Below are 12,600 nucleotides of genomic sequence, written 5' to 3'. Positions count from 1 at the left end.
TATATTGACTCTAAGCCTTATAATGGAAATAGTTAAACATCAAAAAAACAGATGTCTTTCTGATTTACGGAAATTTGGTTTCCTTAATTGTATCATTTTTCCTTCTTTGAGAAATAGTGAATTTGGACATATTTTCAAGGGTGATATTTGTATTAATTCTTCTTTTAAGTTTTTGGTTTACATCCCTTAATCATTTTTCTTGAGAATTATTTTTTCTCATTGGATTAGCAGACCTATTTTTATACCTACATTTTTATGGATTGTAATGCCCAACATACTCTAAATATAGCACTTGTTTTTAATTTACATTTTATTTTCTTCATGGCATTTTTTTACATGTAGGCTTTTATTATACTTACGTCCTTAAATTATGCCCTCTTTTCTTTTTCTTTGTACGTCTTTCACCTGGAATTATCTATATTTTCTTTTAGAAGTCCTATGTGAGTTTACATCTTCCAATTTCAAATAACTACATTAATTGGTGTTAAGTTGTATCTGTTAAATATCTGTAACTATATGCAAACATATATTTTCCTAACTTAAAAATAATTTTAAAGGTAGACTTAGGAGGATAGTGTTAAGCAAAAAATCCAAACACAGAAGAATACACATAGTGACTTTCCTGATTTGAAAATTTTAAAATGGCAAAAATAATCTCAACTGTTAGAAGCTTGGATAGAGCTTACCCTGGTGTCATTATTTGTCCCTGAATTTGTGATAAAATTAACTTTGTGGAGAGGGAGGACTTGTCATGTCCTGATTTTTGTTCCTAGTCCTGTTCTAGAATGTGTTCATGTTTTGAAAATTCATTAAGCTTGTTTATATATGTATCCATATACATGATAATCTTCAAAAGAAGGGATTTAGAGCACATGTGAGGCACCATCCTTGTACGGCATCCTTGATTCTTCTCCTATTCTTCCAACCTGTGATATAGATTCACTGTCTGGAGTTGCAGCAGCTGTGCTATGACCACGAGATTGAAATCACACATTGAGGAAGCTGGGGGGAATGTAATTTCAATAGTAACATCATTGAGCTGCTGTACTAGCCCTGGACTCCCTAAACTTAGCCCTTTGTCATATATATAATAAACCCTTAGTTTGCTTAAGTTCCTGTTAAAACATAAAAAACAAACAAACTACTTGCAGCTCAGGGCAACCCCTAAGTAGATACACTGTTCATGATAGATTATAGAATATTTGCATATTGCCTTTCTAATGAAAAATTTGATATGTTTTGAAAAGGTTACATTTCATGTGCACTTTGTTATGATCAGGCCAATTGTATTCCATTTTGTACTTGATAACTACTGCACACAAATAATATTTTTGCAAATCAGAATGTGTCCAGAGGAGAGCAGTAAAAACAGAAAAAAATTCAAAATTGTACCATAAGGGAACCAAATGAAGAAACAAACAATCAAAATTTGTGCATAAGTGAGGACTTGAGAGTCACCACATTTATGTCCATCTGCAAGGAAAGCTGACAAAGCCACTTCAACATCCCCTCCTGGTAACCATGGAGGACTCAGTGACTGCCATGTCTCAAACCCTCACATTTAGGGGAAGGCCACATTCTGCCAAGTGAATGGACCTAAGCTGAAGGGCAGCAAGCTACCATCTGGCTCACTAGTATAGTCAGCCCAGGAAGGCAGTAAGGTACCGCTCCTTCCCTGGGTGGGTGGCTGGAATGGGTGACAACGCCCTCAGCCTGCCCCGGCACCCCGCAGCAAGCTTGTCGCTCCAACACTCTCCCCCCTCATAGTCTGGCCTAGAGCTTCTCCATATATAGTAATAACCTAAACCCTTTCCACCTATCAGCTAATTCTCCTCATACACCACCCTCAGATACTACCCTCCCCAGATACTGCTGATGCTCTTAAAACTGAACTATCCCGCGCCCTCATGTACATCACTCCATCATCACACTATCACCAACCCTTACTTCCCCTCCTCACCCCTATATAAGCAAGTGTACTTCCTGAATAAACCAGACCTGCGCCATCAGCCTGTCTCCGAGTGATACTCTCACTGTCTCTCGCAGTGATACCTGCTGCGAGGCCCTTGCCTCACTAAGCCTCAAAGCTCTCCCCTCATTCCAATTACTTCGTCTCTACTATATTTGAACTTCTACTCTATATGAACTCCACTCAACAGCATATTCTGATATCCTGGAAGGAATAATCAAAGTTCTTCTGTCCTTAACCATTCCCAAAATCAGGCTGAAAATGTTATGACTAAGTTAAAAAGAGCATCTCAGTCTAAAGGAAAAGCATTATCTTTGCCGGGACCAAGATGTTCATTTATCTGAACTTTTGCAAGGTCCTATGTCCACTAGGTTCATAATCTTTAAATGGGTAAATCACATGATTCTAGGAGACTGTAAAGTAAGGGCTTTTGTTTCCTGCAAAATATGATGTCAGTGATGGACATCGAACCAAGCACCCCTGTTGTGTGTTTGCACCCCACTGATATATACAACAACAACATGAATGATTCTCCTACATTAGGTAAATAATTTGATGATAACAAAGCCCACCACCCTTGATGCACACAGTTTCAAGAGTGGTCCATGTACTAACAGCCTCAGACTCACCTGGCAGGATATGAGCTATGGGTGGGGGCTTTGTGTGTCTCTTTATAAATAACCTGGGCTGTGTGTGACAAGCAATGAAAGGCTGCAGCTTCATCCTTCATTACCATGACAACCACTTCAGTCCCGAAAAACCATTTCAGCAATGTAAGCTCTATAAACTGTATTTTTTATATATTTTTTATTTTCCCTTCTTTATTTTTTTAATATTGCATTAAAAAAATATGAGGTCTCCATATACCACCCACCTCATTCACCCCACTCCCCCCACATCAACAACCTATTTCGTCATTGTGGCACATTCATTGCATTTGGTGAATACATCTTGGAGCACTGCTGCACCACATGGATAGTGGTTTACACTGTAGTTTACACTCTCCCACAGTCCACCCAGTGGGCCATGGCAGGTCATACAATGTCCAGGATCTGTCCCTGCAATACCACCCAGGACTCAGGGCGAATGCAAACAAAATGTGTTAAAACTTTACCTGGATCTCTGGACTGATAATATGACACCCAGGCCCAGAGCCTCAACAGACTTCAGCTCCTACACTTTGATTTATTGGACTTACTCCACTCAGCTAACATGGAGTTGAAGAAGGTCAACCACCACAACATGGAGCCTAGAGTGTCTACAACTAGAAGCAGGAGGAGTGCATCCAGTACCCATGTGGAATCTAAGCCCTCACTTGACATAGGTGTGCAATGGACACAACCAATCCAATGTCCACAGAGAAAATGTGGAATGGGTGTGGGAACGGTAGCCATTGGGTCTGCTGGGTTTGGGGAATGGGAGGAAGAGATGAGATGTGGAGGTGTTTTCGGGACATGGAGTTGTCCTGGATAGTGCTTCATGGACAACGGGACACTGTAGATCCCCCCAGGGCCCACTGGATGGAAGGTGAGAGAGTCTGGGCTATGATGTGGACCATTGACTATGGGGTGCAGTGATGCTCAGAGATGAACTTACCAGGTGCAATGGATGTGTCATGATGATGGGAGAGAGTATTGCTGTGGGGGGAGTGGGGGGTGGGGGCGGTGGGGTTGAATGGGACCTCATTTTTTTAAATGTAATTAAAAAATAATAATAATAAATAAATAATTTAAAAAAATGTTCCTATCACTCCAAAAAAAAAAAAAAAAACTTTACCTGGAATGTGTGGGGTTTATGTTAAAAGCTTAACTGGAATGTGTGGGGTTCATATTAAAAGCTTACCTGAAATTTGGGGATATGTGTTAAATCAAGGTTACCTAAGGAAATAACCTATCTAATAGTCAGATAAAACACTTAAGGAAAGTAACAAAAAGTCATTTTGCGTATAAGCATCATTTGACTCCCTACTCGTATATTCTCTGTATAAAAGGAACCCAGAAATTCTATGTGGGCCTCAGGTTTTGGATAAAGAAGCTCCTGAGCCTGGCAGGTCATAAATAAATTCATTTTTCTTTTCTTTCTCAAAATTATTACTGAGTCCTGGCCTTTCCATACACCATAATTGAAACTCTCTCAACGTCTACAACAGCAACACCCCAGAAATTCACATTCTAGCACCTGAGCCCCGACCTACTAAATCAGGATTTACATTATTTTATTTTTTTAATGTTGCATTAAAAAAATGAGGTTCCCATATACCCCCCACCACTCTCACCCCATTCTTCCCACATCAACAACTTCTTTCATCATTGTGGCACATTCATTGCGTTTGGTAAATGCATTTTGGAACACTGCTGCACTACATGGAGAGTGGTTTACATTGCAGTTTACACTCACCCCCAGTCCACCCAGTGGGCCATGGCAGGACATACAATATTCAGCATCTGTCCCTGCAGTACCACCCAGGACAACTCCAAGTCCTGAAAATGCCCCCACATCATATCTCTTTTTCCCTTTCCCTACCCTCAGCAGCTACCTTGGGCCCTTTCTCCACATCAATGTTACTATTTCTTCCATTACTAATCGCAATAGTTCCATAATAGAATACGAGTAAGTCCACTCTAATCCATACTCTATTCCCGCAGCCTGTGGACCCTGGAATGGTTATGTACGTGCCCCATCTATATCAAGAGGGGGCTTAGATTCCACATGGGTGATGGATGAAATTCTCCTGCTTGCAGTTGTGGGCATTCTTGTCTCCCTGGTGTGGTGTTTGACCTTTATCACCTCCCTGTTATTTGGCCAGGGAGCAGACACTTCTTCAAAGAAGATATGCAAATGACTAAAAATCACATGAAAAAAATGCTTAAAATCACTAGCTATTAGGGAATTGCAAATCAAAACAACAATGAGATACCATCTTACTCCCATAAGATTGGCGCTATCAAAAAATCAGAAGACTACAAATGCTGGAGAGGTTGTGCAGGAATGGGAACACCCATCCACTGCTGATGGGAATACAGAATGATCCAGCCTTTCTTGTGGACAGTTTGGCAGTTTCTCAAAACTAGCTATAGACTTGCCATATGACCCAGTAATTCCACTTTTGGGTATATACCCAGCAGAACTGAAAACAAGGACACAAGCTGATAAATGCACACCAATGGTCGCAGGATTTACATTTTAACAGGACTTCAAGGTGATGCCTTGGGACTGTAAAATTTGAGGTTGAGTGGAGGAAGCCAAGAGTGAGTAAAAGCAAAACTGCTCAGACACTTTGTATGGTAGATACAAAAATCCGTTTTGGGTAGATGGAAAAAAACAACTCGATGTGATCAATTCAATGATATTTTAAGTGATCACAATACTTAGACATACGAAATAAGTAGTCTATTAATGTTTCATTGAAGAAGAGGTGAGTTTTGATGGGGAAAATATCTGAAAATATTCCTTAGGGGGAGTAATGCAAGAAAGATAGAAAGACCAAGAAATACAATGAGATGAATTGGTGGTGAGCAGTGCTTTCCAGAAGAGAGAGGAAATGACCATTTACTAAGAATCCTTTATTATATCAGTCTCCAGCTGTGGATGTGGATTGTGTATTCATTGTCTACTATTCTCAGTCTATTCTGGTTCTGTGCTTTTATCATTCACAAATCAATGCCAAGGGATCTCTTTCTAAAAGCTAGAACCTCTTCACACACCATTGTTTGTCTTTGTTTTGCCAGCACTTGTCGGCTTCCCCTCTCTTTCCCATCACATGCACACAAACACTAACGCATGCACCAGTATTTTAAAGATACATGATGATGGTAGTCTCCAAAGGAAAGTCACCAAATTCCCATCAACAATAAAATGGACATACAAAGTGGTATATACTATACAAACATGAGCATGTTTGGTCTACACACACATAGAGCAATAAGGATACAGAAATAACACAGGTTTTCCACTTTTGGGGGAATGAATCATATCTCCCAGAAAAGGTAAGTTAAAATCCTGACCTGCAGGTATCCTTCTGTAATATCATTTGTAAATATGTCCCTTGAAAGTGTTACCATTAGATTATGTATGGACTCATTTAATAATATGATCTCCACAGATTCTATTTACATGATTCCAAAATAAATCAAGGTGGGCTTTAATCTACATTCCTTGGCTTTTTATAAGGAAACATAACACAGACAATGTCAGTTGAAATCAGAAGTAAGAAGAACCAGATTAGGCACATCACAATGTGACATGGGCAGAGATGCAAGCCAGGCAGACCTAAAGACTGTGAAAGCCAGCAGGAGAACACTACAGGTTTTGGGAGGATACATATTTTGCAGATACCTGGGTTTTGGACATCAAGCTTCCAAAGCTGAGGCAGAAATGTTCTTATTGTTTAAGCCAACCAATCTGAGGTTTCCATCAGAGCAACTTGCAAATTAAAGTACCTTGTTTCTCAAAATCCTTGTCTTTTCAGTGTTATTCTTTCTGTTTCTGTTTATCTACTGTTGATTCTAAGAAGTACTTCAAACATTCACTTTCCTTAGTCCAAGAATACATGTTAGAAATGATGGTGACACAAGAGACCTTGGAGTCTTTCTGCTGCTCTACTTGGAGCCCTGAATCATTCATTTGAACAATTCCCAGGCTGGTCTGCTAGAGGATGAAAGGTCATGTGGATCAAAGGCCAGTAGACTCAGTCAAGGAGTGCTGTATATTATATATATGCATTGCTGTGGTCTAGGACTCCTGTGAAGAAATGCTGAATAATTAGGGGAAAAAAAAAAAAAAAAAGGATAGGATGTGGAATTTTTTCAAATCAACATTCTTTATCTAAGTTCTTTATCTAACTTTATCCAAGTTCTTTATCTATCCTTTAAACCCATCGCTATATGCCATTCCCTAGTAAGGGACCATGACATTATATTGGGCTTCAAATTACGGGGAGTTCTGGATCACAGAGTGTTTCAACAATGGCAATGGAGGGATACTGGTATGGGATACCAATGACAGGTGATATATGGCTGACAGGGAGCTGTACAGAACATATGTCCAGGGTGCATGGTAATGATTGGATATACTCATAGTGGCAACAATTAAAAACCACAGCAGGGGGGGTACTGGGTTCCTGGCCAGTGGTGCTCTGTCGTGGTCCCTAGGGGAGCAGCGACAGTCTCCCAGGTGCAGCGGCGGGGACCGGGAGGGAGTGAGGTTCAACAGTGAGCCCCTGATGCTAATGACTATGCTTGTGAGCTGATAAACCTAAAATAAGAACAAGGCCTAGAGCAACATTGTGCCTGGGAATTTCCTCCTGTCAGCCTTCATGTTACTCAAATGTGGCCAGTCTCGAAGCCAAACTCAGCATGTAAATGCAATGCCTTCCCTCCAGCGTGGGACATGACACCCGGGGATGAGCCTCCCTGGCAACGAGGGACCACTATCAACTACCAACTGGTGATGCAACTGGAAAAGGACCTTATATGGAAGGTTCAATGCGGATCAGCAGAATATCCATGTCTACATAAAATAACATGACTTTAAAATACTGTTTGACCTAATGTAAGGGGGAATTGGAAAGGAGAAATGAGTTTATATGGCTACGAGTTTCTAAAAAAGAGTCTGGAGGCTGGCAGAAGGATTGCCCTCATGCACAACTGAGCAGAGTCAGAGAGACAGATAAAGCAGATACAACCCCCAGATATTGGTTCCTTTGAAGGCTAAAGAGACCCATGAGAGTTATGGTCATGGCCGATGGGGTTAACTACCAGGGCAGATGGCCCCTCTTTGGAAATGGTGTTTATGTGTGATGAATCTGGACTCAGATGGGATCTCCCTTCATAAGACTTTCATGCTAATGTGCTGGAGGTGCAGTTAATGTTGGGGTTTAAGATATATTTAGGGGATTTGAATCTCTGGACTGACAATGTGATAGCCAGGTCCTGAGCCTCAACAGACTCCAGCACCTACAATCTGATTTATTGGACTTACCACACTCAGCTAAGATGGAGTTGAAGAAGGACAATCACCACACCATTGAGCCTAGAGTGATTACAACTGAAAATGGGAGGATTGCATCCAGCATCCATGTGGAATCTGAGCCTCCTCTTGACATAGAGGTGCAATGGACACAACCAATCCAATGTCCACATAGAAGAGGTGGCATTGGATTGGGAAAAGTGGACATGGTGGACGATGGGTATGGGGAAAGGCAGGAAGAGATGAGAGGTGGAGGCGTCTTTGGGACATGGAGCTGCCCTGGATGGTGCCTCAGAGGTAATCACCAGACATTGTAAATCCTCACAGGGCCCACTGGATGGAATGGAGGAGAGTATGGGCCATGATGTGGACCATTGTCTATGAGGTGCAGAGGTGCCCAAAGATGTACTTACCAAATCCAATGGATGTGTCATGATGATGGGAACGAGTGTTGTTGGGGGGGGGAGAGGGGGGGTGGGGGAGTGGGGTTGAATGGGACCTCACATATATATATATTTTTAATGTAATATTATTACAAAGTCAATAAAAAAAAGGACCTCCCTATAGCTGTCCAAGCCCCCAATATGTAAGAGACCCCACATAAGATCTGCAGAGCCTTCCCAAAGCTGATTACACATTAATGAGTTCCATGCAGAGATCAAAGTATTTCAAACCATTGAAACATTTGCAATTTTAAAAGCATCTTACTAGAGCATTTACTTATGAGATGGCTCAATATGCATCAACATAAATTAAATAAACAGATATAATGATGAATGTGAATGGATGTGCATCATTCAGAATTATTGACTGAACCATATTTTCAGCATTACTTTAACTATTTGAAGACAACATTTATGACCACCATGCAATGCATTTTATTTGCAAATACCTGTATTAAAATGAAACTATCATTAATGTTATCTTCCTGGTAATTGGCAGTGTTTGCAAGGACATGGATGTCTGTGCAGTATTAACTTATGATATGAATCAAAATAGTCCATTGAAAGAGGTGTTATTAGTCAGATTTTCAACCTCTTGTGTATAGTCATATTTGAACAATTATACGGAAGAAAGCATTGATAAAAAGAAAGAAATAAATGGATGTTAATGGAAATTGCTGGATTTAAACTGGCTACTCTTTAAAATTTATGACATAATTTTGAAAAAGGGCAGATATTCTGTTCAGAGGAAAACAAAGATGTGTATTCAAAGCAACCCTGGAAGTATTCAAAGAGAAAGAGAAATGTGATCCAATAAAGTAATACAGAAAATGCAACCCATTCCTGTACCCCAACAAATAAACTCCTTAAAAAGGGAAATGAAGCTTGCATATCCAAAGAAAAAATTTTCATCTTCAAAAATAAAAATTTGCTCTAAAAACACAATGTATGATTAAATTTTTATTTCATCATTTTTTAGATCATCTTGACTCTTGGCAGGTCTATATCCTTGATCAAAGAAAGCAAATTTCTGGTGGTTTCAGGTTTGAGAGCTGCTAAAACCAACTTTACGTCTACCACAGGACAAATGGAACTTTGCAGGTTTTCCTCCCAAAGCATTTTTTCAGAGCCCCCTTTATGTCTTTATTCCTCAGACTGTAGATGAATGGGTTCAGCATAGGTGTGACCACGGTGTACATGACTGAGGATGGTGCACCTGAATATGTGTTGTGTGAAGCAGCAGGACTGAGGTACACTCCTATGCTTGTACAATAAAATAAAGAGACCACTGTGAGATGAGATGCACATGTGGAAAATGCTTTATACTTCCCCTGAGATGATGAGATTGCACGTATGGAAGAAACGATCTTACAGTAAGAAAAAAGGACACCAACTAGGGGACCCCCACCCAGGGCTACTGCTACAAAATATGTCACTAAGTAATTGAGGAAGGTGTCAGAACAGGCAAGCTGGACCATCTGACGAAGTTCACAGAAAAAATGGGGGATTTCCACGTGTGAACAAAAAGATAGTCGTAGCACCATTAACCCCTGTAGACAGGATTGTGTAAAACTCATGGTCCAAGACCCTAGAACCAGCAGGATACAGATCCGGGAGTTCATGATGACTGTATAATGTAGGGGGTGACAGATGGCCACAAAGCGGTCATAGGCCATCACGGCCAGGAGGAAGTCTTCCAACCCTCCAAACAGCAAGAAAAAGTACATCTGCGTGATGCAGCCTGCATAGGTTATGACTCTGCTCTGTGCCTGGATGCTTGCCAGCATCCTTGGGACAGTGGTGGAGGATAAACAGATGTCACAAAGGGACAGGTTGGAGAGGAAGAAATACATGGGTGTGTGGAGGTGAGAGTCTGAGATGATGGCCAGGATGATGAGCAGGTTCCCACTGCAGGTGACCAAGTACATGGACAGGAACAGCCCAAAGAGAAGCGGTTGCACTTCTGGATCCTCTGCAAATCCCAGGAGAAGAAATTCTGAAGTTTGTGTTTCATTTCCATGCCCCATGTGGTTGATATGACTAACAAGAAACAGAATGAAACTTGGGTAGTTTTCAAATAAACAAGTAGCAATATCAAAATAGAAATGCCATAAACTGTCTATTTCAGTGAAAATTCAAACATTTTGTTATGTATATGGATCTCATGCCTTTAGGGTATTTCTAGTGTCACTTCTGATTAGGAATTCCACCCCCAAAACTCAACCGTTCTCTGAAAATTCACAACCTCTATGGGTTTTATGATAAAATTGTTCATTTATGGACTATGTATTGAGCTGTGACTAAGAGCAAATATAGTTGAGGAAATTAGCCTATTGTGCTGTAACACAAAAATCCCAACATTCTGAAGTTAAAGAATATATGTAAATACAAAAAAAAATCTTATTATAAGTCAACTGATTAAAGTTGCTTCAAGAAAAAGAAAACAGGTTAAAACCGAGTGAAGTTAGGTTGTTATTTTTCATTCATTGTTCAAGAAATTTCAATATGCAATGTAAAATTCAAAGAGGTACCTCTAGTAAGAGATGGCAGGAACCATGAGGACATAAGAGGAAGTCTGTTCCTTATAAAGGACTTGTTTTAAATATTCAGTGTGAACGAAGAAGGCAGTGATTCAGAGAAATGAGTAAGAGGACAGTGAAGAGAGATTGAGTTATCGAAGGTTTTAGAACAAGGTGGCCTTGCTCCTACTGAATCTTCAGACACAGGGAGTCCTTTATCCATATGGTAAACCTCTCACACTTCTTTAATTTTATCACAAAGCTATCTCATCAAATGGAATGGAACTAGTCCTAGAGGCACTGTAGTATTATGTCCAGGCTCTGTTTTATAGGAAACAGTTATTAGAATATTTGAGCTCAGAAACCCCTGCTGGTATAAGCCTGTGCTCAGATCACCAAAGCCCTTAAACTGAAAAGTGGGTTCTTATCCCGACCCCAAGAGTCAGTATTCAGGCCCCATCACAAATTTGGCTTGGTCAGAGCTATACTTGCCCAGGTCCCTGAGTGTGCAGGAGGCTACACTTTTTTTTTAAATGTTATTTTATGAAATTGTGTTCTAGTGAGTGGGTCTCTGATTTTGAGGAGTGCTTTGAAATGCATTTAAGGGAGTGCTGCTATGTGATTTTCAAATAATGTTGTTGTAAAGACCTCATCTTAAAATAATATATATTGCCAATGAAAAGTTGTAATATATTAAATAAAAACGAACTTTTTATGTGACTATCCAATGTGACAGGATATGTCTAATGAAATGCTGTTGAAAGGAATTATCTACCTCCATTGTATTGGATATTTCCCATAAATAAAGGCACTTGCCTAAATGTACCTCATCTTAAATGTAAAAATAAAAAGCCTCAGTTCCCTGCACATTCTGCCACTGCTAATACCTGCTTCCCTGTTGTAACTTAACTGCAAATCTCCTTGGCTAGATATTTCATTTTCCTGGAACTGCTTTATCCCTGCCTTTCTTCTCTCTTCTAAAAGGGCTTCCATTCCCATATCTTACTCATCCACAATGTATCCTGCATTACTGAATCAAATGAACAAAACTTTTTTTTTCAGGGCTGTAGCAGTCATTTTATTATGGTTGCATTGTCAGTCTGCCACATTTGACAAAAGGAAAGCCAGAAGATCTTCAGAGGTACAACATAGGGACTAAAATACAGTGATTCTCTAGTTATCTGATCATTTTTTATTTCTCTCTTTATTTTTCAAAATGTTACATTAAAAAAATATGAGAGGTTCCCATATAACCCCCACCCCCCTCACCCCACTCCTTCCACATTGGATTTGGCTCAACAGGCAAAGATTTTTTAAGATAACAATTTAAAAAATCATTAAGCAAGCTGGAAAACAATTGCAAGGATATCTCAGCACTGGGCTAGGCTCGATTTGTTCCCAAATGAGCTCAATTCCAAACTCTTGGTTTCCATTTACCTGACTCTTTCTTGTAGGATCTACTGGGCTCTCTGACTCACCTGGATGGATTTTGTAAGTTGGTCTTTCAGCAGAAGTTAAAATTCCTGCCTGGGTGGTTGGTGATAGAGAATGAAGCTCTATCCCCACACAGGACAGCAAGAGAGAGTCAGGCATCAGTTTCTGAAACAGACTTAGAACCACAAAAGAAGCATCCATGTGCAGTCCAGCCTGAGAGGATACAAGACAGCGGAGTGCAGCATAGGGGAAACAGAGCTTTCATATA

At 40.1% G+C, this 12,600-nt stretch overlaps 1 protein-coding gene across 1 annotated transcript; it reads right to left on the bottom strand.

Moving 5' to 3' along the window:
- Positions 1 to 9,452: 9,452 nt before the first annotated feature.
- On the bottom strand, positions 9,453 to 10,406 carry LOC101411476 (olfactory receptor 7A17-like). The gene has a single exon (XM_071212798.1). It carries the CDS (start codon positions 10,404 to 10,406, stop codon positions 9,453 to 9,455), a length of 954 nt encoding a protein of 317 aa, XP_071068899.1.
- Positions 10,407 to 12,600: the final 2,194 nt, after the last annotated feature.

Source organism: Dasypus novemcinctus, chromosome 30, assembly GCF_030445035.2.
Source record: "Dasypus novemcinctus isolate mDasNov1 chromosome 30, mDasNov1.1.hap2, whole genome shotgun sequence".
Classification (NCBI taxonomy): Eukaryota; Metazoa; Chordata; class Mammalia; order Cingulata; family Dasypodidae; genus Dasypus; species Dasypus novemcinctus.
This window is presented reverse-complemented; position numbering and strand designations above follow the sequence as displayed.

Excerpts from the sequence above, each read along its gene's own strand:
- LOC101411476 (XM_071212798.1), bottom strand. The coding sequence starts at position 10,406 with ATGGGGCATGGAAATGAAACACAAACTTCAGAATTTCTTCTCCTGGGA.